Genomic DNA, 25520 nt, shown 5'->3' with positions numbered 1-25520 from the left:
GACCAGTAGCCTATTCTAACGGTGGCCAATCCAAGCCACTAGTACCTGGCCAAAACCCAAGGAGTTGAAATATTCCATGCTACCAATCCAGGGCAAGCAGTAGCTTCTCCCATGTCTTACTCAATAACAGACTATAGACTTTTCCTCCAGGAACTTGTCCAAACCTTTCTTAAAACCAGCTATGCTCTATGCTCTTACCACATCCTCTGGCAACGCGTTCCAGAGCTTAAAAATTCTCAGGATGAAGAAAAAATTTCCTCCTATTAGTTTTAAAAGTTTTTCCCTGTAACTTCATCGAGTGTCCCCTAGTCTTTATAATTTTTGACGAAGTGAAAAAGTAACTTGCTTTTTTTTTACCAAACATTTTAAACCAACCTCATATATTTAATGGATGGCTTTAGCAGTCAGTTAATACTATCATCAAGATTAATACTTGGAAATATCTTAAAACTCTTGGCAAGATGTCTGTGCTTATTTTGTGTCAACACTCCACCTGTAGGATCTAATTTAGTTGATATTATTCAAAGTCTTTTGCTATACACATGGAATGACAGAAAAGATGTAGTAAATTTAGCAGTTATTGAATATGGTCTGGCATTGTAGCGGGTTAATTATCTACTGTTTCTTATTTACGAACTGGTTGGTGTAGTTGTAGTGAAGAAAACACTTGGTATTTTATGAGTGTTATAGCAGTTTGGCTTTATGGTTGCTGGTTCAATAAGAAAATCGTATATTTTGCTAAGCCTGTTATTTAGGAAAAGAACAGTAAGCATGGTTCAGAGATACTATGGAAGACAAAGATTAATTTCCCTAGCTTTGTCTTTTCTCTGGGCTGACTGGTGCTAGGGGCACTTCAGAGGCAAAGTCATTGGGAATCTCAGCCTTCACATAATGGTGACAGCAAGGGACTAAGGGTTAGATTCACTAAGCAAACTGATCGTGTATCGATCGGTTTGCGAGCCCTTTGCGATCCGATTTACCTCTGACCTGATTCACTAACCTGTGTCCCGATCATCCTCCGATCCACGCATGCTAATGAGGGGGAACGGCATTTAAATGATGGCAGGCAGCGATTCACAAACCAAAACCCTGCAACACCGACTGGACTGGCCGATCAGAAACAAGCGACTGTTGAGGACCAATCGATCAGCTGTTTTACGACTGCCCTGCCTTCTGCCACCTTACTCTCTGCCCCGAATTCCTGTTTTCAGCCCCCACCTCTCTTGCCGACCGTGAATCTCTCCTGCCGGCCGCGAATCTCCTCTTCTCACCTGCCTGCCCTGAATCTCTCCTACCTGCCCCAACTCGCTGCCTTTCTCCCGCACTATGAGACCGTGGTTTTAACACGCAGGTTTAAAACGGGTTAAAACCATGGGCATGCTCTTTAGTGAAGCATGAGGGCGATTTGTAAATCAGACCCACGGACATGGATTGGATACCGCATGGACCGGATCCGACCTGTGACCTGTGTGAATCTAGTCCTAAGGGGTCCTTTTACTAAGATGTGCTAATCGTTTTAGAATGCGCTAATCAAGTTAAGGTATGTGCTATGTGCTCTTCCCTTAACTCTGTATTCGCCAGTAAGCACATGCTAATCATGGTTAATGCTCCATCCATGCCACGCCCCCTCAGAGAAAATGTCTTAAAAATGAAATAACTCATGCTTTAATAGATAGAAACAGGAGAATACTGCAAAACGCTTTAATATGTTTGCATGGTAGCCTGTTTCTGTGCACCAACTGTGCATTAAGGGCTTAATGCTCTTTAGTGAAGGGACTTCTGTGTATACGAGAGAATCATAGAACCTGTTAACACAATAGATTTTAAAGAAAACTGAAATTAAATGCCCACAGAACTGTGCAGTTTCCCATAGTAGTTAAAATGAAAAACAAGATTAAAATACTAAAAATAATCTTCCAAAATCTTTAAACACTACAGTCAGTTCCAACTTCAAATCCTGTCCACGGATTTATATCTGTTTTTTCAGCATTAAGCTGCACTGAATATCTAGGTACAAGATGGCCATCAGAAATGATCTGGTTCCTGCCTACATCCAGTGCTTTTATCTAGATAAATAGCTAGACAAATTAAGACAATATTTTTCTTTTTCCTGTTTCCTGACATCAGGGATTGTAAAATAATTGCCTTTACCATTTCATAAAATATCGTCACATTTGGTGCTAGATCTACTAAAATGTACTTCTGGCTTAGTGCACACTAATACCATTAACACAGATAGTAAATAGGTCCTATTGCATAAAATGGGACATGTGGATAAATAATTCCTACTAACACATCATTTTGCACAAGCGTAGCAGTGCACGTTAGTGAATCTAGGCCTTTCAACACAGTACATTAACTCACAACACTGTCCACTACTGCAGGCTCTGATGCTTAACACATGAATGTTTTACTGATCAGAAGGTCAAGTTATCTTTCTATCAGCCAGACAAGAGCTTTCTTCCACTGTGATAACAATGTTTGTGCTTTATATCAACAGATGGAAAAAAGAACAGTACATCAGGTACAGTATTTATAAGTAAAGACTTTTCCCCTTTCCTGAGAGCAAAAATGACTACAACATTCCTTCTACAGGAAAATCAGTTTATCAGAACAGGAAAACATACTGAAATAAAATGGTGTTTCTGAGACAAATATTTTACAACTTCTACTCTTTTCTTGTTGCTGGTACCATTGATAAACCAGATAGAGTACGAGGGGCTGCTGAAAAGATCTCAGCCCAGCCCACCCCACAAACTTGGGGCAGTCTCCATCGAAGGCTATACACTTAGGCCAGTGATTTTCCATTTTATTTTGTTCCATCAGAAAAATATGTAACGAAAAATCCAGAAAATCGCTGGACTAAGGGCTCCTTTTATGGACATATTAGCGGTTAGCACACGCGCATATTTAACACGCACTAAAACCCATAGTGCACCGTAGTAAAACAGGGGATAAGTGTATTGTCGTTGATGGAGACTGCCTCAACTTTGTGTATTGGGCTGAGAACTTTTCAGTGGTTCCTCGAATCTTAAGTTTAATATTCGTTTGTTAAGGTCAATAATAAAATTATATTGATCACTAGGATTTCAGTAATTCAACTTCACAGAAAATAAGTACCAAAATGTGATCCTCAGACACCCTTCTTTCAGCCATCAGCATTGGGGCATGTTCTAATTTAGGGGTGGGTCAACTTGTTTGTAGATCTTGCCTGCCCCAGGGGTTGGGTTATCCTCTGCAGATTCCTAATCGGGAAGTGTGTTTATGGGTGTCCCTGTTCCTCAAGACACCAGTCAGGAAGACAACTTATACTTCATAAGTAAAAACTAAGAAAATGTAGAGCCTGATATTCAAAAAAGCAGAGGCCCTAAATTTAAGCTCCTAAATGGCCCGTTTACTAAACCATAGTAAAATTTCATGGCTTAATGAAAGAATATAGTCTATGGCAGTGGTTCCCAACCCTGTCCTGGAGGAACACCAGGCCAATTGGGTTTTCAGGCTAGCCCTAATGAATATGCATGAAGCAAATTTGCATGCCTATCACTTCTATCATATGCAAATCTCTCTCATGCATATTCATTAGGGCTAGCCTGAAAACCCGATTGGCCTGGTGTTCCTCCAGGACAGGGTTGGGAATCACTGGTCTATGGTAGCTGCACATTTTTCACAGAAACCATTGGGGGCATTTTCTTATTCTGAACCTGTATTAAAGTGTAAATTAGTGCATGGTACTTGGGTGTAATTAATGCAGGAGCTCTCGATGTCTCGTATTTAGCTTGCTTAGACTTCCATACTATTCTCTACACATGCCACGTCCCCTATCAAGAAAAGCACTTAACTGTACTGCTATAATATATCACAAAACCCCTTAACATGGCAGTGCCCTCGCTATTACTGTTCAATTTACTGCACATTAACTACTTATTGCACTTTAGCAAAAGGGACCCTAATGAAACTTCTAAATTGATGCTCTTATCAGCCAAATTTAGGAGCTTTTCAGCTAAAAAAAAAAGTCATCTTAAATTTTGAGTTATAAGTTACACTTCTGCATTTATGCCTGTCATCCATTTACGAGGCTAATTTTTTAGTCTAATGATGAAAATCAGTGGTAAAGTACCAACTTTATTTCCTCCCCTACTAGAAGTTTTGTGAAATTTTAAGTGTATATCTAAGCACTCAGCCTACTATCAATTATTTTAAATCAGATTGAACTTTGGATGGCTGCTTTCAAACTGAAATTAAATTCAGAAAAAGCTAAATTTTTCTTAGCAACTCCCAACGATAAAATTAAAGAAACAATGATACACGCGAATGGGTTGGATTATAATATCGAACACTTCTTAAAAATATTGGGAATAACTTTGTTCAAACATCTTACATTGGAAAAACATTCTGATTTAATATTCAAAAAAAGTATCTCGGTGCTTTGAAAGCTTCGCACCATCAAGAAGTACTTTGATGAAGCCTCTTTTCACTTGTTAGTTCAATCTTCTATTTTAAGTATTCTTGACTACTGTAACATTATATATTTGAGTGCTTTTAAGAAAATTCTTAAACAATTGCGATTGGTTCAGAATACTGCTGTTTGCCTCATTTTTGGTATGAAAAAATGGGAGCACATTACCCCCTTCTATCAAAAGCTCCATTGGTTGCCGTTGGAATCTAGAGTCTTATTTAAGTTTTCATGCATCTGCTATAAACCAGTTTTTGGCATGTTACCAGGCTATCTTACTTCTCATTTTACGCTGAATTACACTAATAAGAGCTCACGAAGAATACATCTGTTTGCATATCCTTCTATAAAACTTGTTATTACAAGAGGTTCCTCGAGAGAACCTTTCATTTCAGGCGGCCAAACTGAATACATGCCTTGCCAAAATCGTGTTAGAAGCTCCCTCTTATCTAGATTTTAGAAAACAGATAAAGACACAACTATTTAACAGGCTGGTATCTTAATGTATCTTATCTTTTAATTCAATACTTTTAATTCTATTTTAAATTGTTTGTATTTTCTCTATATTGTATCCATCTAACTTCACCGAATCTTTCAGATGTATTTTAAATTGATGTATTCATTTGCATTGCATGTATTAAACTTCACTGTTGTGAACCGCCTAGGACCCTTGGGTATGGCGGTATATAAAAATAAAACTTTTATTATAAATATTAAAAAGGGCAATTTAGGAACATAACTTTCAAAATTCATAAACCCTTTGAATGTTAGGCCCAAAGTATACACTGAAAAAAAAGTTATATTTTATGAAGCGATTCATCCACGGCAATGTACAGCAGGTAAGGTTACAATTTTGATAACAGCATAAAAATAGTAAAATGACTTAATATAAGCATCAATACAATCAATGAGGTAAACTTGAAAATAATAATTTGAAACCTAATAAGAGGATTAATATGAAACAGTATCAGAAATATACAGATTTTAATAGCATTGTAGAACAGTCATATAGAAATATGATATATGTCAGTACAACACAAACATTAAATAACTCATGCTTTAATACACAGAAACAGGAGAATACTGCAAAATGCTTTAATATGTTTGCATGGTAGCCTATTTCTGTGCACCAATTGTGCATCAAAGGCTTAATGCTCTTTAATGAAGGGACTTCTGTGTATATTAGAGAATCATAGAACCTCTTAACACAACAGATTTTAAAGGGAACTGAGATTAAATGCCCACAGAACTGTGCTGTTTCCCATAGTAGTTAAAATAAAAAAAAGAGGTTAAAACACTAAAAATAATCTTCCCAATCTTTAAACACTAGTCAGTGCCAACTTCAAATCCTGGCCACGGCATTTAAATTTATATCCAGTTTTTCAGCATTAAGCCCCACTGAATATCTAGGTACAAGATGACCACCAGAAGCGATCTGGATCCTGCCTATATCCAGTGCTTTTACCCAGATAAATGTCTAGACAAATTAAGACAATATTTCCTGACAGCATGGATTGTAAAATAATTGCCTTTACAATTTCATAAAATATCGTCACATTTGTTGCTAGATCTACTAAAATGTACTTCTGGCTTTAGTGCCAGCCTGCACTAAAAATTGCTTTTGTGGGTTTGTATAAAGGGAAGGGGGTTTGCATTGTTACAAGTAATGCCAATAGTCTTCGTTACAAGTTTCTGTTCAATGTTTATGTTAGTTTCATCATCTTTAATGGCAAATGTATTTTTCTGTTCAGTAACTGCTCACTAAAAAAATGAAAAGAAAAAGTAATAAATATTGTAGTTTTCCATAATAATGATCGCAATGCTGCTTTCAAAATGCCTTGTCCTTCTTGTCATGGATTATAACAATAATAATAATTACTTTATTTTTTATACCGCAATACCTTGCAGTTCAGTGTGGTTCACAACAAGAGAAACTGTGAAAACACAGCGATAATACATCAAGAAACATAATTGATAAAATTACAATTTTCCTTAAAATTTCCTTAAAATTAATTAGTGGCTTAGTGCACACTAATGCCATTAACACAGATAGTAAATAGGTCCTATTGCATAAAATGGGACATGTGGGTAAATAATTCCTACTGACTCATCATTTTGCACAAGCTTAGCAGTGCACGTTAGTGAATCTAGGCCTTTCAACACAGTACATTAACTAACTCACAACACTGTCCACTACTGCAGGCTCTGATGCTTAACATATTAATAGTTTACTCTTCAGAAGCTCATGTTATCTTCCAATCAGTCACACAAGAGCTTTCTTCCACTGTGCTAACAATGTTTATGTTTTATATCAACAGATAAAAAAGGAAAAAAATCATCAGGTAAAGTATTTATGAGTAAAGACTTTTCCCCTTTCCTGAGAGCAAAAAAGACTACAACATTCCTTCTACAGGAAAGTCAGATTATCAGAACAGGAAAACATACTGAAATAAAATGGTGTTTCTGAGACAAATATTTTACAACTTCTACTCTTTTCTTGTTGCTGGTACCATTGATAAATCAGATAGAGTACGAGGGGCCACTGAAAAGTTCTCAGCCCAGCCCACAAACTCGGGGAAGTCTCCATCGAAGGCTATACACTTAGGCCAGTGATTTTCCATTTTATTTTGTTCCATCAGAAAAATATGTAACGAAAAAAGTAGAAAATCGCTTGACTAAGGGCTCCTTTTATAAAGGTGTGCTAAGCGTTTTACCCTTCGCTAAATAGCGCGTGCTAACCACACGCAAACGCGTGCATGTTAGTCTATGGACACATTAGCGGTTAGCGCACGCGCATATTTAAAACGCATAGTGCACCTTAGTAAAAATGGGGTAAGGGTGTAGCCGTTGATGGAGACTGCCCCAACTTTGTTTATTGGGCTGAGAAATTTTCAGCGGCTCCTCATATCTTAAGTTTTAGAATTCGTTTGTCAAGGTGAATAATAAAATCATATTTATCACTAGGATTTCAGTAATTCAAGTTTACAGAAAATAAGTACCAAAATGGGATCCTCAGACACCCTTCTTTCAGCCATCAGCTTTGGGACATGTTCTAATTTAGGGGTGGGTCAACTTCTTTGTAGATCTTGCCTGGCCCAGGGGTTGGGTTATCCTCTGCAGATTCCCAATCGGGAAGTGTGTTAATGGGGGTCCTCGTTCCTCTAGACACCAGTCAGGAAGACAACTTATACTTCTCAGCCTATATAATAAAAACATATAATTTTAATTTTAGTTTTGAAAATATATTCATAAGTAAAAACTAAGAAAATGTAGAGCCTGATATTCAAAAAAGCAGAGGCCCTAAATTTAAGCATCTAAAGGGCTCGTATAGTAAACCATAGTAAAATTTGTAATTACCATGGCTTAATGAAAGAATGTAGGCTACGGTAGCTGCAAATTTTACACAGAAACCATTAGGGGCATTTTCTTATTCTGATCCTGTATTAAAGTGTAAATTAGTGCATGGTACTTGGGTGTAGTTAATGCAGGAGCTCTCGGTGGCTCCTATTTGGCTAGCTTAGACTTCCATACCTATTCTCTATCCATGCCACGTCCCCTATCAAGAAAAGCACTTAACTGTACTGCTGTAATATATCACAAAACCCCTTAACATGGCTGTGCCCTTGCTATTACTGTGCAATTTACTGCACTTTATCAAAAGGGCCCCTAATGAAGCTTCTAAATTGATGCTCTATTATCAGCCAAATTTAGGAGCTTTTCAGCTAAAAAAAAAAGTCATCTTAAATTTACAAGGCTAATTTTTGAGTCCAATGATGAAAATCAGTGGTAAAGTACTAACTTTATTTCCTGCCCTACTAGGAGTTTTGTGAAATTTTAAGCGCATATCTAAGCATTCAGCCCTAATAAATATTAAAACTCTGCAGTCAGTCAAGATATCTTCTTCCTTAAGTGTCCCACGGCAACCAGAGGGCATCCACTCAAACTCAAGGGTGGGAGATTTCATGGTGTCATCAGGAAATACTTTTTCATTGAAAGAGTGGTTGATCGATGGAATGGTCTTCCATTTCAGGTAGTTGAGGCCAGTAACGTACTCGACTTCAAGGGACGATGGGATAAACATGTAGGTTTTCTCCGGGGAAATGCTTAAAAAGAGGGTTCTTGTTGAGGGAGGGTTCTTTGAGTGGGCAGACTTGTTGGGTCGACGGCCCTTTTCTGCCATCATACTCTATGTTTCTAACTTCAAATCCTGGCCACGGATTTATATCTGTTTTTTCAGCATTAAGCTGCACTGAATATCTAGGTACAAGATGGCCACCAGAAATGATCTCGATCCTGCCTACATACAGATAAATATCTTTGCCTTTACCATTTCATAAAATATCGTCACATTTGGTGCTAGATCTACTAAAATGTACTTCTGGCTTAGTGCACACTAATGCCATTAACACAGATAATAAATAGGTCCTATTGCATAAAATGGGACATGTGGGTAAATAATTCCTACTAACACATCATTTTGCACAAGCTTAGCAGTGCACGTTAGTGAATCTAGGCCTTTCAACACAGTACATTAACTAACTCACAACACTGTATATTACTGTAGGCTCTGATGCTTAACATATGAATAGTTTACTCATCAGAAGCTCATGTAATCTTCCTATCAACCACACAAGAGCTTTCTTCCACTGTGCTAACAATGTTTTTGCTTTATATCAACAGAAGAAGATAGAAGCAGTTCACGAGGTACAGTATTTATAAGTAAAGACTTTTCCCCTTTCCTGAGAGCAGAAAGGCTACAACATTCCTTCTACAGGAAAGTCAGATTATCAGAACAGGAACACATAGTGAAATAAAATGGTGTTTCTGAGACAAATATTTTACAACTTCTACTCTTTTCTTGTTGCTGGTACCATTGATAAATCAGATAGAGTACGAGGGGCCACTGAAAAGTTCTCAGCCCAGCCCACAAACTTGGGGCAGTCTCCATCGAAGGCTATACACTTAGGCCAGTGATTTTCCATTTTATTTTGTTCCATCAGAAAAATATGTAATGAAAAAAGTAGAAAATCGCTGGACTAAGGGCTCCTTTTACAAAGGTGTGTTAAGCATTTTAGCGTTCGCTAAATATTAGCGCTCGCTAACCACATGCTAACGCGTGCATGCTAGTCTATGGACACATTAGCGGTTAGCACATGCGCATATTTAACATGCACTAAAACGCATAGCGCACCTTAATAAAACAGAAGGTAAGTGTATAGCCGTCGATGGAGACTGCCCCAACTTTGTTTATTGGGCTGAGAACTTTTCAGCGGCTCCTCGTATCTTAAGTTTTAGTATTCGTTTGTCAAGGTCAATAATAGGCAAATATGATCACGTCACCCCACTACTGAAAGAGGCACACTGGTTGCCTATTACACATCGCATAACCTATAAAATCATTCTGCTTACTTTTAAAATAAACCTCTCACACCAGCCTTTATATCTTTATAAGAAACACATCCCCCATTATTCTCTACATACTCTGAGGTCAACAGACCAAAAACTTTTACAAATTCCTTCAATCAAAGAATTCTATTATACCCGGAAAACAAACTTTACAGTTGTCGCCCCAACGCTATGGAACGCTTTACCACAACAACTTAGAGAAGAAAAATATCTAGACAATTTCAAGACCAATTTGAAGACATTTTTATTTCGAGATGCTTTTGTCTGTTCTTAGTTCCACCTTTTTCTTCTTCCTTTTTTTTTTTTTTTCTCTTTTTTTTCTTCTAAATTCTTTCTTTTTCTTCCCCTAACCTTTCGATCTCTTCCTACCTTTTTCCTCTCTATTTCACCCTTTTCCTTATCTTTTCTCTTCTTCATCTGATTAGTTCCAACTTATTTAACCAACCGCTTTAATAAAAGCGATCCTACCCAATATGTTTTTCCCCATCCCCACTATTTCCCTCTCTTCTCCAAAATATGTAACTTTTCCCCCCCCTTTCACTCATATCCTCACTTTCATGTTAGTCAAGTTATGTCTTTAATGTTCACCCACTACATTTTATATTTTAAATTTTTTCTTCTTCTTTTTTCCTCTGTATAAATTTTATTGTGAACCGGCCAGATACTTGGTGATGGTCGGTATATTAAAAAGTTAATAAACTTGAAACTTGAAAATCATATTGATCACTAGGATTTCAGTAATTAAACTACACAGAAAATATGTACCAAAATGGGATCCTCAGACGCCCTTCTTTCAGCCATCAGCTTTGGGGCATGTTCTAATTTAGGGGTGGGTCAACTTGTTTGTAGATCTTTCCTGCCCCAGGGGTTGGGTTATCCTCTGCAGATTCCCAATCGGGAAGTGTGTTTATGGGGTCCCCGTTCCTCAAGACACCAGTCAGTAAGACAACTTATACTTCTAGGCCTATATAATAAAAACATATATTTTTAATTTTAGTTTTGAAAATATATTCATAAGTAAAAACTAAGATACATGCTGTGCTGTGGATACAAAAAACAGAAAGACAACAAAAATGACACAAGAAAACCAGAACCAGTCGAAGGAGTAGTCCACAGCTCCCTCCAGAACTCAGATAAGCTAGTACAATAGGCAAGAAACAAACATTACGGTGATCTTTGCTGATGCGGCTGCTTGCATTGTATTATAATGTCTTGCAGTGTTGTGTACTGTTATATGCCGCTTGTGTTCATGTTCATATTCTATACTTTTTTGTATGCCCTTTGTTCCTGTTTGACTTCAATAAAAATGATTTACAAAACAACCCCCCCCCCAAAAAAAAAACTAAGAAAATGTAGAGCCTGATATTCAAAAAAGCAGAGGCCCTAAATTTAAGCTCCTAAAGGGCCCGTTTACTAAACCATAGTTTTGTAATTACCATGGCTTAATGGAAGAATATAGGCTACGGTAGCTGTAAATTTTTCACAGAAACCATTAGGGGCATTTTCTTATTCTGATCCTGTATTAAAGTGTAAATTAGTGAATGGTACTTGGGTGTAGTTAATGCAGGAGCTCTCGGTGACTCCTATTTAGCTAGCTTAGACTTCCATACCTATTCTCTACCCATGCCACGTCCCCTATCAAGAAAAGCACTTAACTGCACTGCTGTAATATATCACAAAACCCCTTAACATGGCAGTGCCCTCGCTATTACTGTGCAATTTACTGCACATTAACTACTTATTGGACTTTAGGAAAAGGGCCCTTAATCAAGCTTCTGAATTGATGTTCTATTGTCAGCCGAATTTAGGAGCTTTTCAGGTAAAAAAAAAAAAAAAAGTTATCTTAAATTTGGAGTTAAAAGTTACACTTCTACATTTAAGCCTGCTATCAATTTACGAGACTAATTTTCAAGTCTAATGATGAAAATCAGTGGTAAAGTACCAACTTTATTTCCTACCCAACTAGGAGTTTTGTGAAATTTTAATTGTATATCTAAGTACTCAGCCCTAATAAATATTAAAAAAGGCCATTTTAGGAGGATAACTTTCAAAATTCATAAACCCTTTGAATATTAGGTTATATTTTATGAAGAGATTCACCCAGGGCAGTGTACAGCAAGTAGGTTACACTTTTGTTAACGGCATAAAAATAGTAAAATGACTAAATATAAGCATAAATACAATCAATGAGGTAAACTTGGAAATAATAATTTGAAACCTAATAACAGGATTAATATGAAACACTATCAGAAATATGCAGATTTTAACAGCATTGTAGAACAGACATATAATAGAAATACGATAAATGTCAGTACAACACAAACAATACCACAATACACAGCATACAAGAATATAATAGATAGCATGGAAGAACATGAAAGGATATTTGTTATATCCTGCAAAATTGTAGCCATTGTATTGTATAGCCTAGGAGTATAATATAAAAAAGAATGCTGACTTCTTTTTGCTCCCCAGCTAGTAATCTTCCTTGCCATATTACATTCCTGTCCTCATCTATCCCTTCAGCCAGACCTCTGCAAGCCCACAGCTGCATCTTCCTTCTCCTATTGTGCGAGAAAATAAGCACATCATAGCATCATGGATGCCACTGTTGATGTCATCATCAAAGTCCCGTGATGATGATGATGATGATGTCAAGAGAAATAGACACAGAACTATGGCACAACGGGTCAATAATTATTTTTATTCAACTACATACATTTAAGGATTAAAGAGTTTGCCCCCGCTGTTCTGCTTCTTCATAGTCTCTTCAGTGTCTTGGGGTTGCATTGGGATTTATTAACTGCAATTATGAAGAGATTCATCCAAGGTGGTATACAGCGGATACAATTTAACATAAAACTTACAATTTTGAATATAAGTATAATGAAGTAAACTTGGAAATGGTGAATCGAAATGTAGGTAATGGACTAATATGAAACAGTATTAGATATACATGCTGTGGAACAATTATAAAACATACTAAGTCAGAAGAGAATATAGATTTAAAACAGCAATTGCTAATATAAAATGCACCATGAAAGCTTAGAAGGAGATGAGGGCTTAATAAATTTTCACCAGGAATTTTAAGTGTTTTTGTTTTATATCAACAGATAAGGATGGAAACAGAAATACAGGTACAGTATCTATATCTAAGGATTTTTTCCCATTCCATACAGAAAATAGGATTGAAACATTCCTTCTACTGAAAAAAGCCAATTATCAGTTGAGGAAAATACATTTAAATAAAATGAAAGTTACAACACAGAGTTCTTATATATTCTATCTTAATCTTAGGTATTAATTTGTTTAGCATTTCTCTCTAGAGCTATTCTTAATCTTCTTTTAGAGATTTTACACTCAGTAAAGATAGGTGGAAACCATCATAAGCAAGAGAATGGTCAAAATATGAACCTAAAAATGTTTGGAAAAAAATAGACTGAAAGAAAGATCTTAGGCATCCTAAATAACTGTGAATGTTTAGGGCACAAATGAATAATCTTCCACCCTCTCCCAGGACACCATAGATAGAAACTGACAGAAAATCCTCACTAACCCCCCCCCCCCCCATTTTACAAAACTGTAGCGCAGTTTTTAGTGCTACCCGTGGCGGTAACAGCTCCAGCACTAATAAGAATTCTATGAGCATTGGAGAGGTTGCCGCTGCCGCTGGTGATAAAAACTGCCTTATGATTTTGTATAATGAGGGGTGGGGTTTAAATCTGGATTTTAATGAGTTGAAAACAGGCATATCCTTCATAATCCCCACAGAAGATACCAACTTAATTGTAAGCCTAGCATTTCATCCTCTGCCATGTGTCTAGGGCAGGGGTAGGCAATTCCGGTCCTCGTGAGCCGGAGCCAAGTCAGTTTTCAGGATATCCACAATGAATATGTATGAGATAGATGTTCCCGCACTGCCTCCTTGAGATGCAAATTTATCTCATGCATATTTATTGTGGATATCCTGAAAACCTGACCTGGCACCGGCTCTGGAGGACAGGAATTGCCTATCCCTGGTCTAGGACATGGTTCCCAGCCTTGCCTTGTGAGACCCTCAGTCATGAACAGATCAAGTGTTCAGAATATCCCAAATAAGTGTACACATGAGAATCTAAATCTATTTCTTGCATTTTCATTAGGGATGGCCTTAAAATTCCACCCATTTGTGTCCTTCTAGGGCAGGGATCTCAACGTCCCTCCTTGAGGACCACAATCCAATTGGGTTTTTTGGATTTCCCCAATGAATACGCATTGAAAGCAGTGCATGCACGTAGATCTCATGCATATTCCTTGGGAAAATCCTGAAAACCCAACTGGATTGCAATCCAATCGGGTTTTCAGGATTTCCCCAATGAATATGCAATGAATGCGGTGGATGCACATAGATTTCATGCATATTCATTGGGGAAATCCTGAAAACCCGACTGGATTGCGGCCCTCAAGGAGTGACTTTGAGACCCCTGTTCTAGGGCTATCAGTAAATACCACTGATCTCAGGGTATGTTGTGAGGTCTGCAGCTTGTCTTTATATATAGTGATTTCACTGAACTTATTGAGAATAGGGAGGTCTGATGAATTTGATGAACTTTCCCACCAAAATTCAAATTCATGACCAACAGACCTCTCTGTTCTCAATCAGGTCAGTGAACCCACTATATATAAAGACAAACTGCAGACCTCACAGCACACCATGAAGAAAGCCACAGCATGATGGAAGAAACATCAGTTCAACCTACCCAGACGCGGCAAGACTCAGAAACAGTTATTTTTCATAAAGTACGAAAAAACTGGATATATGCTGGACTCGCATGTATAGCCTTCAATGGAGACTACATTAAAAACATAAGAATAGCCTTACTGGGTCAGACCAATGGTCCATCAAGGCCTGATGTAACGATGGCCAATCCAAGCCACTAGTACTTGGCCAAAACCAAGTTGAAATATTCCATGCTACCAATCCAGGGCAAGCAGTAACTTCCCCCATGTCTTTCTCAACAACAGACTATAGACTTTTCCTCCAGGAACTTGTCCAAATCTTTCTTTAAACCAGCTACGCTCTATGCTCTTACCACATCCTCTAGCAACACGTTCCAGAGCTTAAAAATTCTCAGAGTGAAGAAAAAATTTCCTCCTATTAGTTTTAAAAGTTTTTCCCTGTAACTTCATCGAGTGTCCCATAGTCTTTATAATTTCTGACGGAGTGAAAAAGTAACTTGGTTTTTTTTACAAAACATTTTAAACCAACCTCATATATTTAATAGATGGCTTTAGCAGTCAGTTAATACTATCATCAAGATTAATACTTGGAAATATCTTAAAACTCTTGGCAAGATGTCTGTGCTTATTTTGTGTCAACACTCCACCTGTAGGATCTGGTTTAGTTGATATTATTCAAAGTCTTTTGCTATACACATGGAATGACAGAAAAGATGTAGTAAATTTAGCAGTTATTGAATATGGTCTGGCATTGTAGCGGGTTAATTATCTACTGTTTCTTATTTACGAACTGGTTGGTGAAGTGGCAGTGAAAGAAAACATGGCATTTTATGAGTGTTAGAACAGTTTGGCTTTATGATTGCTGGTTGAATAAGAAAATCATATATTTTGCTAAGTCTGTTATTTAGGAAGAGAACAGTAAGCATGGTTCAGAGATACTATGGAAGACAAAGATTAATTTCCCTAGCTTTGTCTTTTCTCTGGGCTGACTGGTGCTAGGGGCACTTCAAATTGGGAATCTCAGCCTTCACATAATGGTGACAGCAAGAGACTAAGGGTTAGATACACTAAGCAAACTGATTGTGTACCGATCGGTTTGCGAGCCCTTTGCGATCCAATTTACTTCTGACCTGATTCACTAACCTGTGTCTCAATCATCCTCCGATCCACGCATGCAAATGAGGGGGAACGGCATTCAAATGATGGCATGCAGCGATTCACAAACCAAAACCCTGCAACACCGACTGGACTGGCCGATCAGAAACAAGCGACTGTTGAGGACCAATCGATCAGCTGTTTTACGACTGCCCTGCCTTCTGCCACCTTACTCTCTGCCCCGAATTCCTGTTTTCAGCCCCCACCTCTCCTGCCGGCCGCGAATCTCTCCTGCTGGCCGCGAATCTCCTCTTCTCACCTGCCTGCCCTGAATCTCTCCTACCTGCCCCAACTCGCTGCCTTTCTCCCGCACTATGAGACCGTGGTTTTAACACGCAGGTTTAAAGCGGGTTAAAACCAAGGGCATGCTCTTTAGTGAAGCATGAGGGCGATTTGTAAATCAGACCCACGGACATGGATTGGATACCGCATGGACCGGATCCGACCTGTGACCCTTGTGAATCTAGTCCTAAGGGGTCCTTTTACTAAGATGTGCTAATCGTTTTAGAATGCGCTAATCAAGTTAACGTGTGTGCTATGTGCTCTTCCTTTAACTCTGTATTCGCCAGTAAGCACATGCTAATCATGGTTAATGCTCCATCCATGCCACGCCCCCTCAGAGAAAATGTCTTAAAAATGAAATAACTCATGCTTTAATAGATAGAAACAGGAGAATACTGCAAAATGCTTTAATATGTTTGCATGGTAGCCTGTTTCTGTGCACCAACTGTGCATTAAGGGCTTAATGCTCTTTAGTGAAGGGACTTCTGTGTATACGACAGAATCATAGAACCTGTTAACACAATAGATTTTAAAGAAAACTGAAATTAAATGCCCACAGAACTGTGAAGTTTCCCATAGTAGTTAAAATGAAAAACAAGATTAAAATACTAAAAATAATCTTCCCAATCTTTAAACACTACAGTCAGTGCCAACTTCAAATCCTGTCCACGGATTTATATCTGTTTTTTTCAGCATTAAGCTCCACTGAATATCTAGGTACAAGATGGCCACCAGAAATGATCTGGATCCTGCCTACATCCAGTGATTTTATCTAGATAAATATCTAGACAAATTAAAAAAATATTTGTGATTTTCCTGTTTCCTGACATCAGGGATAGTAAAATAATTGCCTTTACCATTTCATAAAATATCGTCACATTTGGTGCTAGATCTACTAAAATGTACTTCTGGCTTAGTGCACACTAATGCCATTAACACAGATAGTAAATAGGTCCTATTGCATAAAATGGGACATGTGGATAAATAATTCCTACTAACACATCATTTTGCACAAGCGTAGCAGTTCACGTTAGTGAATCTAGGCCTTTCAACACAGTACATTAACTCACAACACTGTCCACTACTGCAGGCTCTGATGCTTAACACATGAATGTTTTACTGATCAGAAGATCATGTTATCTTCCTATCAGCCAGACAAGAGCTTTCTTCCACTGTGCTAACAATGTTTGTGCTTTATATCAACAGAAGGAAAAAAGAACAGTACATCAGGTACAGTATTTATAAGTAAAGACTTTTCCCCTTTCCTGAGAGCAAAAAAGACTACAACATTCCTTCTACAGGAAAATCAGATTATCAGAACAGGAAAACATACTGAAATAAAATGGTGTTTCTGAGACAAATATTTTACAACTTCTACTCTTTTCTTGTTGCTGGTACCATTGATAAACCAGATAGAGTACGAGGGGCTGCTGAAAAGATCTCAGCCCAGCCCACCCCACAAACTTGGGGCAGTCTCCATCGAAGGCTATACACTTAGGCCAGTGATTTTCCATTTTATTTTGTTCCATCAGAAAAATATGTAACGAAAAATCCAGAAAATCGCTGGACTAAGGGTTCCTTTTATAAATGTGTGCTAAGCGTTTTACGGTTCGCTAAGTAGCGCGCGCTAACCACACGCTAATGCGTGCATGTTAGTCTATGGACACAGCAGTTAGCGCACGAGCATATTTAACATGCACTAAAACGCATAGCGCACCTTAATAAAACAGAAGGTAAGTGTATAGCCGTCGATGGAGACTGCCCCAACTTTGTTTATTGGGCTGAGAACTTTTCAGCGGCTCCTCGTATCTTAAGTTTTAGTATTCGTTTGTCAAGGTCAATAATAAAATCATATTTATCACTAGGATTTCAGTAATTCAACTTTACAGAAAATAAGTACCAAAATGGGATCCTCAGACGCCCTTCTTTCAGCCATCAGCTTTGGGGCATGTTCTAATTTAGGGGTGGGTCAACTTGTTTGTAGATCTTGCCTGGCCCAGGGGTTGGGTTATCCTCTGCAGATTCCCAATTGGGAAGTGTGTTTATGGGGGTCCTCGTTCCTCTAGACACCAGACAGGAAGACAACTTATACTTCTAGTCCTATATAATAAAAACATATATTTTTAATTTTAGTTTTGAAAATATATTCATAAGTAAAAACTAAGAAAGTGTAGAGCCTGATATTCAAAAAAGCAGAGGCCCTAAATTTAAGCTTCTAAAGGGCCCGTTTACTAAACCATAGTAAAATTAGTAATTACCATGGCTTAATGAAAGAATATAGGCTACGGTAGCTTCAAATTTTACACAGAAATCATTGGGGGCGGAACAGGCATTTTCTTATTCTGATCCTGTATTAAAGTGTAAATTAGTGCATGGTACTTGGGTGTAATTAATGCAGGAGCTCTCGGTGGCTCCTATTTAGCTGGCTTAGACTTCCATACCTATTCTCTACCCATGCCACGTCCCCTATCAAGAAAAGCACTTAACTGTACTGCTGTAATATATCACAAAACCCCTTAACATGGCTGTGCCCTTGCTATTACTGTGCAATTTACTGCACATTAACTACTTATTGCACTTTAGCAAAATGCCCCCTAATCAAGCTTCTGAATTGATGCTCTATTGTCAGCCGAATTTAGGAGCTTTTCAGGTAAAAAAAAAACTTATCTTAAATTTGGAGTTAAAAGTTACACTTCTGCATTTAGGCCTGCTATCCATTTACGAGACTAATTTTCGAGTCTAATGATGAAAATCAGTGGTAAAGTACCAACTTTATTTCCTGCCCAACTAGGAGTTTTGTGAAATTTTAATTGTATATCTAAGTACTCAGCCCTAATAAATATTAAAAAGGCCAATTTAGGAGCATAACTTTCAAAATTCATAAACCCTTTGAATATTAGGCCCAAAGTATACACTGAAAAAAAGGTTATATTTTATGAAGAGATTCACCCAGGGCAGTGCACAGCAGGTAAGGTTACAATTTTGTTAACAGCATAAAAATAGTAAAATGACTAAATATAAGCATAAATACAATCAATGAGGTAAACTTGGAAATAATAATTTGAAATCTAATAACAGGATTAATATGAAACACTATCAGAAATATACAGATTTTAACAGCATTGTAGAACAGACATATAATAGAAATACGATAAATGTCAGTACAACACAAACAATACAACAATACCACAATACACAGCATACAAGAATATAATAGACAGCATAGAAGGATATTTGTGGTATCCTTCAAAATTGTAGCCATTGTATTGTATAGCCTTGGAGTATAATATAAAAAAGAATACTGACTTCTTTTTGCTCCCCAGCTAGACCCTAGTACTCTTCCTTGCCATATTACCTTCCTGTCCTCATCTATCCCTTCAGACATACCTCTGCAAGCCCACAGCTGCATCTTCCTTCTCCTATTGTGCGAGAAAATAAGCACATCATAGCATCATGGATGCCTCTGTTGATGTCATCATCAAAGTCCCGTGATGATGATGATGATGTCAAGAGAAATAGACACAGAACTATGGCACAACGGGTCAATAATTATTTTTATTCAACTACATACATTTAAGGATTAAAGAGTTCCATGGCTTCATCGTGGCCTGTGGGCCATAGTTTGCCCCTGCTGTTCTGCTTCTTCACAGTCTCTTCAGTGTCTTGGGATTGCTTTGGGATTTATTAACTGCCATTTTGAAGAGATTCACCCAAGGTGGTATACAGCAGATAAAGTTTAACATAAAACTTTCAATTTTGAATATAAGTATAATGAAGTAAACTTGGAAATGGTGAATCGAAATGTAGGTAAAGGACTAATATGAAACAGTATTAGATATACATGCTGTGGAACAATTATAAAACATCAATTGCTAATATAAAATGAAGCACCATGAAAACTAAGAGCGAGATGAGGGCTTAATGAATTTTCACCAGGAATTTTACGTATTTTTGTTTTATATCAACAGGTGAACAAAAACCAGGTACAGTATCTATATGTAAGGATTTTTTTCCCCTTCCATACAGAAAAGAGGATTGAAACATTCCTTCTACTGAAAAAAGCCAATTATCAGATGAGGAAAATACATTTAAATAAAATGAAAGTTATGACACAGGATTCTTATATATTCTATCTTAATCTTTAGTATTAATTTGTTTAGTATTTCTCTCTAGAGCTATTCTTAATCTTCTTTTAGAGACTTTACACTCAGTAAAGATAGGTGGAAACCATCATGAGCAAAAGAATGGTCAAAACATGACCCTAAAAATGTTTGGAAAAAAATAGACTGAAAGAAAGATTTCAGGCATCCTAAATAACTGTGAATGTTTAGGGCACAAATGACTAAGCTTCCACCCTCTCCCAGGACACCATAGATAGAAACTGACAGAAAATCCTCACTAACCCCCCCCCCCCCCCCATTTTACAAAACTTAGCGCAGTTTTTAGTGCTACCCGTGGCGGTAACAGCTCCAGCACTAATAAGAATTCTATGAGCATTGGAGCGGTTGCCGCTGCGGCTGGTGATAAAATCCGCCTTATGGTTTTGTAGCATGGGGGCTTGGGGTTTAAATCTGGCTTTTAATGAGTTGAAAACAGGCATATCCTTCATAATCCCCACAGAAGATAGAAACTTTATTGTCAGCCTAGCATTTCATCCTCTGCCATGTATCTAGGGCAGGGGTAGGCAATTCTGGTCATCGAGAGCCGGAGCCAGGTCAGTTTTCAGGATATCCACAATGAATATGTATGAGATAGATTTGCACACACTGCCTCCTTTAGATGCAAAATTATCTCATGCATATTTATTGTGAATATCCTGAAAACCTGACCTGGCACTGGCTTTGGAGGACCGAAATTGTCTACCTCTGGTCAAGGGCATGGTTCCCAGCCTTGCCTTGTGAGACCCTCAGTCATGAACAGATCAAGTGTTCAGAATATCCCAAATAAGTGTACACATGAGAATATAAATCTAATTCATGCATTTTCATTAGGGATGGCCTTAAAATTCCACCCATTTGTGTCCTTCTAGGGCAGGGATCTCAACGTCCCTCCTTGAGGACCGCAATCCAATTGGGTTTTTTGGATTTCCCCAATGAATATGCAATGAATGCAGTGCATGCACATAGATCTCATGCATATTCATTGGGGAAATCCTGAAAACCCGACTGGATTGCGGCCCTCAAGGAGGGACTTTGAGACCCCTGTTCTAGGGCTATCAGTAAATACCACTGATCTAGGGAGAAGAAAGAAGGAAAATACAAAAGAAATTTAATCAGCTGAAAGAAACTCTGGAGACTTTACCTGGGGTGGGGGAGGGGGTACTTGATGTATATGTCTCTAGAAGGAATTTCTGCATAAATCATCCTCTTCCACTAATACTTTGGGAAATGATTTCTTCTTAAATAGAGTCTGGCAACCAACTACCGATGTTAATTGGATTACAGTGCCAACATTCGTTCTTTGGGCTTCCGCAGCTGGCATCATGATTGTTGCTGTTTTCCTGATCTCGCCGTGTCTGGATAGGTAGAACCGACTTTTCCGCCATCATGCTGTGGCTTTCTTCAGGGTATGCTGTGAGGTCTGCAGCTTGTCTTTATATATAGTGAGTTCACTGATCTTATTGAGAATAGGGAGGTCTGATGAATTTGAAGAACTTTTCCACCCAAATTCAAATTCATGACCAACAGACCTCTCTGTTCTCAATCAGGTCAGTGAACCCACTATATATAAAGACAAAATGCAGACCTCACAGCATACCATGAAGAAAGCCACAGCCTGATGGAAGAAACATCAGTTCAACCTACCCAGACGCAGCAAGACTCAGAAACAGCTATTTTTCATAAAGTACGAAAAAACTGGATATATGCTGGACTCGCATGTATAGCCTTCAATGGAGACTACATTAAGAACATAAGAATAGCCTTACTGGGTCAGACCAATGGTCCATCAAGACCAGTAGCCTATTCTAACGGTGGCCAATCCAAGCCACTAGTACCTGGCCAAAACCCAAGGAGTTGAAATATTCCATGCTACCAATCCAGGGCAAGCAGTAGCTTCTCCCATGTCTTACTCAATAACAGACTATAGACTTTTCCTCCAGGAACTTGTCCAAACCTTTCTTAAAACCAGCTATGCTCTATGCTCTTACCACATCCTCTGGCAACGCGTTCCAGAGCTTAAAAATTCTCAGGATGAAGAAAAAATTTCCTCCTATTAGTTTTAAAAGTTTTTCCCTGTAACTTCATCGAGTGTCCCATAGTCTTTATAATTTCTGACGGAGTGAAAAAGTAACTTGGTTTTTTTTACAAAACATTTTAAACCAACCTCATATATTTAATGGATGGCTTTAGCAGTCAGTTAATACTATCATCAAGATTAATACTTGGAAATATCTTAAAACTCTTGGCAAGATGTCTGTGCTTATTTTGTGTCAACACTCCACCTGTAGGATCTGGTTTAGTTGATATTATTCAAAGTCTTTTGCTATACACATGGAATGACAGAAAAGATGTAGTAAATTTAGCAGTTATTGAATATGGTCTGGCATTGTAGCGGGTTAATTATCTACTGTTTCTTATTTACGAACTGGTTGGTGTAGTTGCAGTGAAGAAAACACTTGGTATTTTATGAGTGTTATAGCAGTTTGGCTTTATGGTTGCTGGTTCAATAAGAAAATCGTATATTTTGCTAAGCCTGTTATTTAGGAAGAGAACAGTAAGCATGGTTCAGAGATACTATGGAAGACAAAGATTAATTTCCCTAGCTTTGTCTTTTCTCTGGGCTGACTGGTGCTAGGGGCACTTCAGAGGCAAAGTCATTGGGAATCTCAGCCTTCACATAATGGTGACTGCAAGGGACTAAGGGTTAGATTCACTAAGCAAACTGATCGTGTATCGATCGGTTTGCGAGCCCTTTGCGATCCGATTTACCTCTGACCTGATTCACTAACCTGTGTCCCGATCATCCTCCGATCCACGCATGCTAATGAGGGGGAACGGCATTTAAATGATGGCAGGCAGTGATTCACAAACCAAAACCCTGCAACACCGACTGGACTGGCCGATCAGAAACAAGCGACTGTTGAGGACCAATCGATCAGCTGTTTTACGACTGCCCTGCCTTCTGCCACCTTACTCTCTGCCCCGAATTCCTGTTTTCAGCCCCCACCTCTCTTGCCGACGTGAATCTCTCCTGCCAGCCGCGTATCTCCTCTTCTCACCTGCCTGCCCTGAATCTCTCCTACCTGCCCCAACTCGCTGCCTTTCTCCCGCACTATGAGACCGTGGTTTTAACACGCAGGTTTAAAGCGGGTTAAAACCATGGGCATGCTCTTTAGTGAAGCATGAGGGCGATTTGTAAATCAGACCCACGGACATGGATTGGATACCGCACGGACCGGATCCGACCTGTGACCTGTGTGAATCTAGTCCTAAGGGGTCCTTTTACTAAGATGTGCTAATCGTTTTAGAATGCGCTAATCAAGTTAAGGTATGTGCTATGTGCTCTTCCCTTAACTCTGTATTCGCCAGTAAGCACATGCTAATCATGGTTAATGCTCCATCCATGCCACGCCCCCTCAGAGAAAATGTCTTAAAAATGAAATAACTCATGCTTTAATAGATAGAAACAGGAGAATACTGCAAAACGCTTTAATATGTTTGCATGGTAGCCTGTTTCTGTGCACCAACTGTGCATTAAGGGCTTAATGCTCTTTAGTGAAGGGACTTCTGTGTATACGACAGAATCATAGAACCTGTTAACACAATAGATTTTAAAGAAAACTGAAATTAAATGCCCACAGAACTGTGCAGTTTCCCATAGTAGTTAAAATGAAAAACAAGATTAAAATACTAAAAATAATCTTCCCAATCTTTAAACACTACAGTCAGTTCCAACTTCAAATCCTGTCCACGGATTTATATCTGTTTTTTCAGCATTAAGCTGCACTGAATATCTAGGTACAAGATGCCACAAGAAATGATCTGGATCCTGCCAACATCCAGTGCTTTTATCTAGATAAATATCTAGACAAATTAAGACAATATTTTTGTTTTTCCTGTTTCCTGACATCAGGGATTGTAAAATAATTGCCTTTACCATTTCATAAAATATCGTCACATTTGGTGCTAGATCTACTAAAATGTACTTCTGGCTTAGTGCACACTAATGCCATTAACACAGATAGTAAATAGGTCCTATTGCATAAAATGGGACATGTGGGTAAATAATTCCTACTAACACATCATTTTGCACAAGCTTAGCAGTGTACGTTAGTGAATCTAGGCCTTTCAACACAGTACATTAACTCACAACACTGTCCACTACTGCAGGCTCTGATGCTTAACACATGAATGTTTTACTGATCAGAAGCTCATGTTATCTTCCTATCAGCCAGACAAGAGCTTTCTTCCACTGTGCTAACAATGTTTGTGCTTTATATCAACAGAAGGAAAAAAGAACAGATCATCAGGTACAGTATTTATAAGTAAAGACTTTTCCCCTTTCCTGAGAGCAAAAATGACTACAACATTCCTTCTACAGGAAAATCAGATTATCAGAACAGGAAAACATACTGAAATAAAATGGTGTTTCTGAGACAAATATTTTACAACTTCTACTCTTTTCTTGTTGCTGGTACCATTGATAAACCAGATAGAGTACGAGGGGCTGCTGAAAAGATCTCAGCCCAGCCCACCCCACAAACTTGGGGCAGTCTCCATCGAAGGCTATACACTTAGGCCAGTGATTTTCCATTTTATTTTGTTCCATCAGAAAAATATGTAACGAAAAATCCAGAAAATCGCTGGACTAAGGGCTCCTTTTATGGACATATTAGCGGTTAGCACACGCGCATATTTAACACGCACTAAAACCCATAGTGCACCGTAGTAAAAAGGGGATAAGTGTATTGTCTTTGATGGAGACTGCCTCAACTTTGTGTATTGGGCTGAGAACTTTTCAGTGGCTCCTCGAATCTTAAGTTTAATATTCGTTTGTTAAGGTCAATAATAAAATTATATTGATCACTAGGATTTCAGTAATTCAACTTCACAGAAAATAAGTACCAAAATGTGATCCTCAGACATCCTTCTTTCAGCCATCAGCATTGGGGCATGTTCTAATTTAGGGGTGGGTCAACTTGTTTGTAGATCTTGCCTGCCCCAGGGGTTGGGTTATCCTCTGCAGATTCCTAATCGGGAAGTGTGTTTATGGGTGTCCCTGTTCCTCAAGACACCACTCAGGAAGACAACTTATACTTCATAAGTAAAAACTAAGAAAATGTAGAGCCTGATATTCAAAAAAGCAGAGGCCCTAAATTTAAGCTCCTAAATGGCCCGTTTACTAAACCATAGTAAAATTTCATGGCTTAATGAAAGAATATAGTCTATGGCAGTGGTTCCCAACCCTGTCCTGGAGGAACACCAGGCCAATTGGGTTTTCAGGCTAGCCCTAATGAATATGCATGAAGCAAATTTGCATGCCTATCACTTCCATCATATGCAAA

General features: G+C 38.3%; 1 protein-coding gene and 1 long non-coding RNA gene across 2 annotated transcripts in view; one reads left to right on the top strand and one right to left on the bottom strand.

Moving 5' to 3' along the window:
* Nucleotides 1–25520, top strand: part of LOC117366894 (mucin-19-like) — a 441720-nt gene that overhangs the window by 53066 nt on the left and 363134 nt on the right. The window contains exons 11-13 of the mRNA XM_033958871.1: nt 2501–2524; nt 19984–19998; nt 24462–24485. Of these exons, the coding sequence (XP_033814762.1) occupies nt 2501–2524; nt 19984–19998; nt 24462–24485 (63 nt within the window). The remainder of the gene's footprint in view (nt 1–2500; nt 2525–19983; nt 19999–24461; nt 24486–25520) is intronic.
* On the bottom strand, nt 7464–18110 carry LOC117366555. The gene is made up of 3 exons (XR_004540610.1): nt 17916–18110; nt 10625–10823; nt 7464–7652 (listed from the first exon to the last, which is right to left on the bottom strand). It is a non-coding gene; the product is annotated as an uncharacterized LOC117366555 (long non-coding RNA).

Source organism: Geotrypetes seraphini, chromosome 9, assembly GCF_902459505.1.
Source record: "Geotrypetes seraphini chromosome 9, aGeoSer1.1, whole genome shotgun sequence".
NCBI lineage: Eukaryota > Metazoa > Chordata > Amphibia > Gymnophiona > Dermophiidae > Geotrypetes > Geotrypetes seraphini.
The sequence above is the reverse complement of the archived record's forward strand: the minus strand, read 5'-3'. Positions and strand labels throughout refer to the sequence as shown.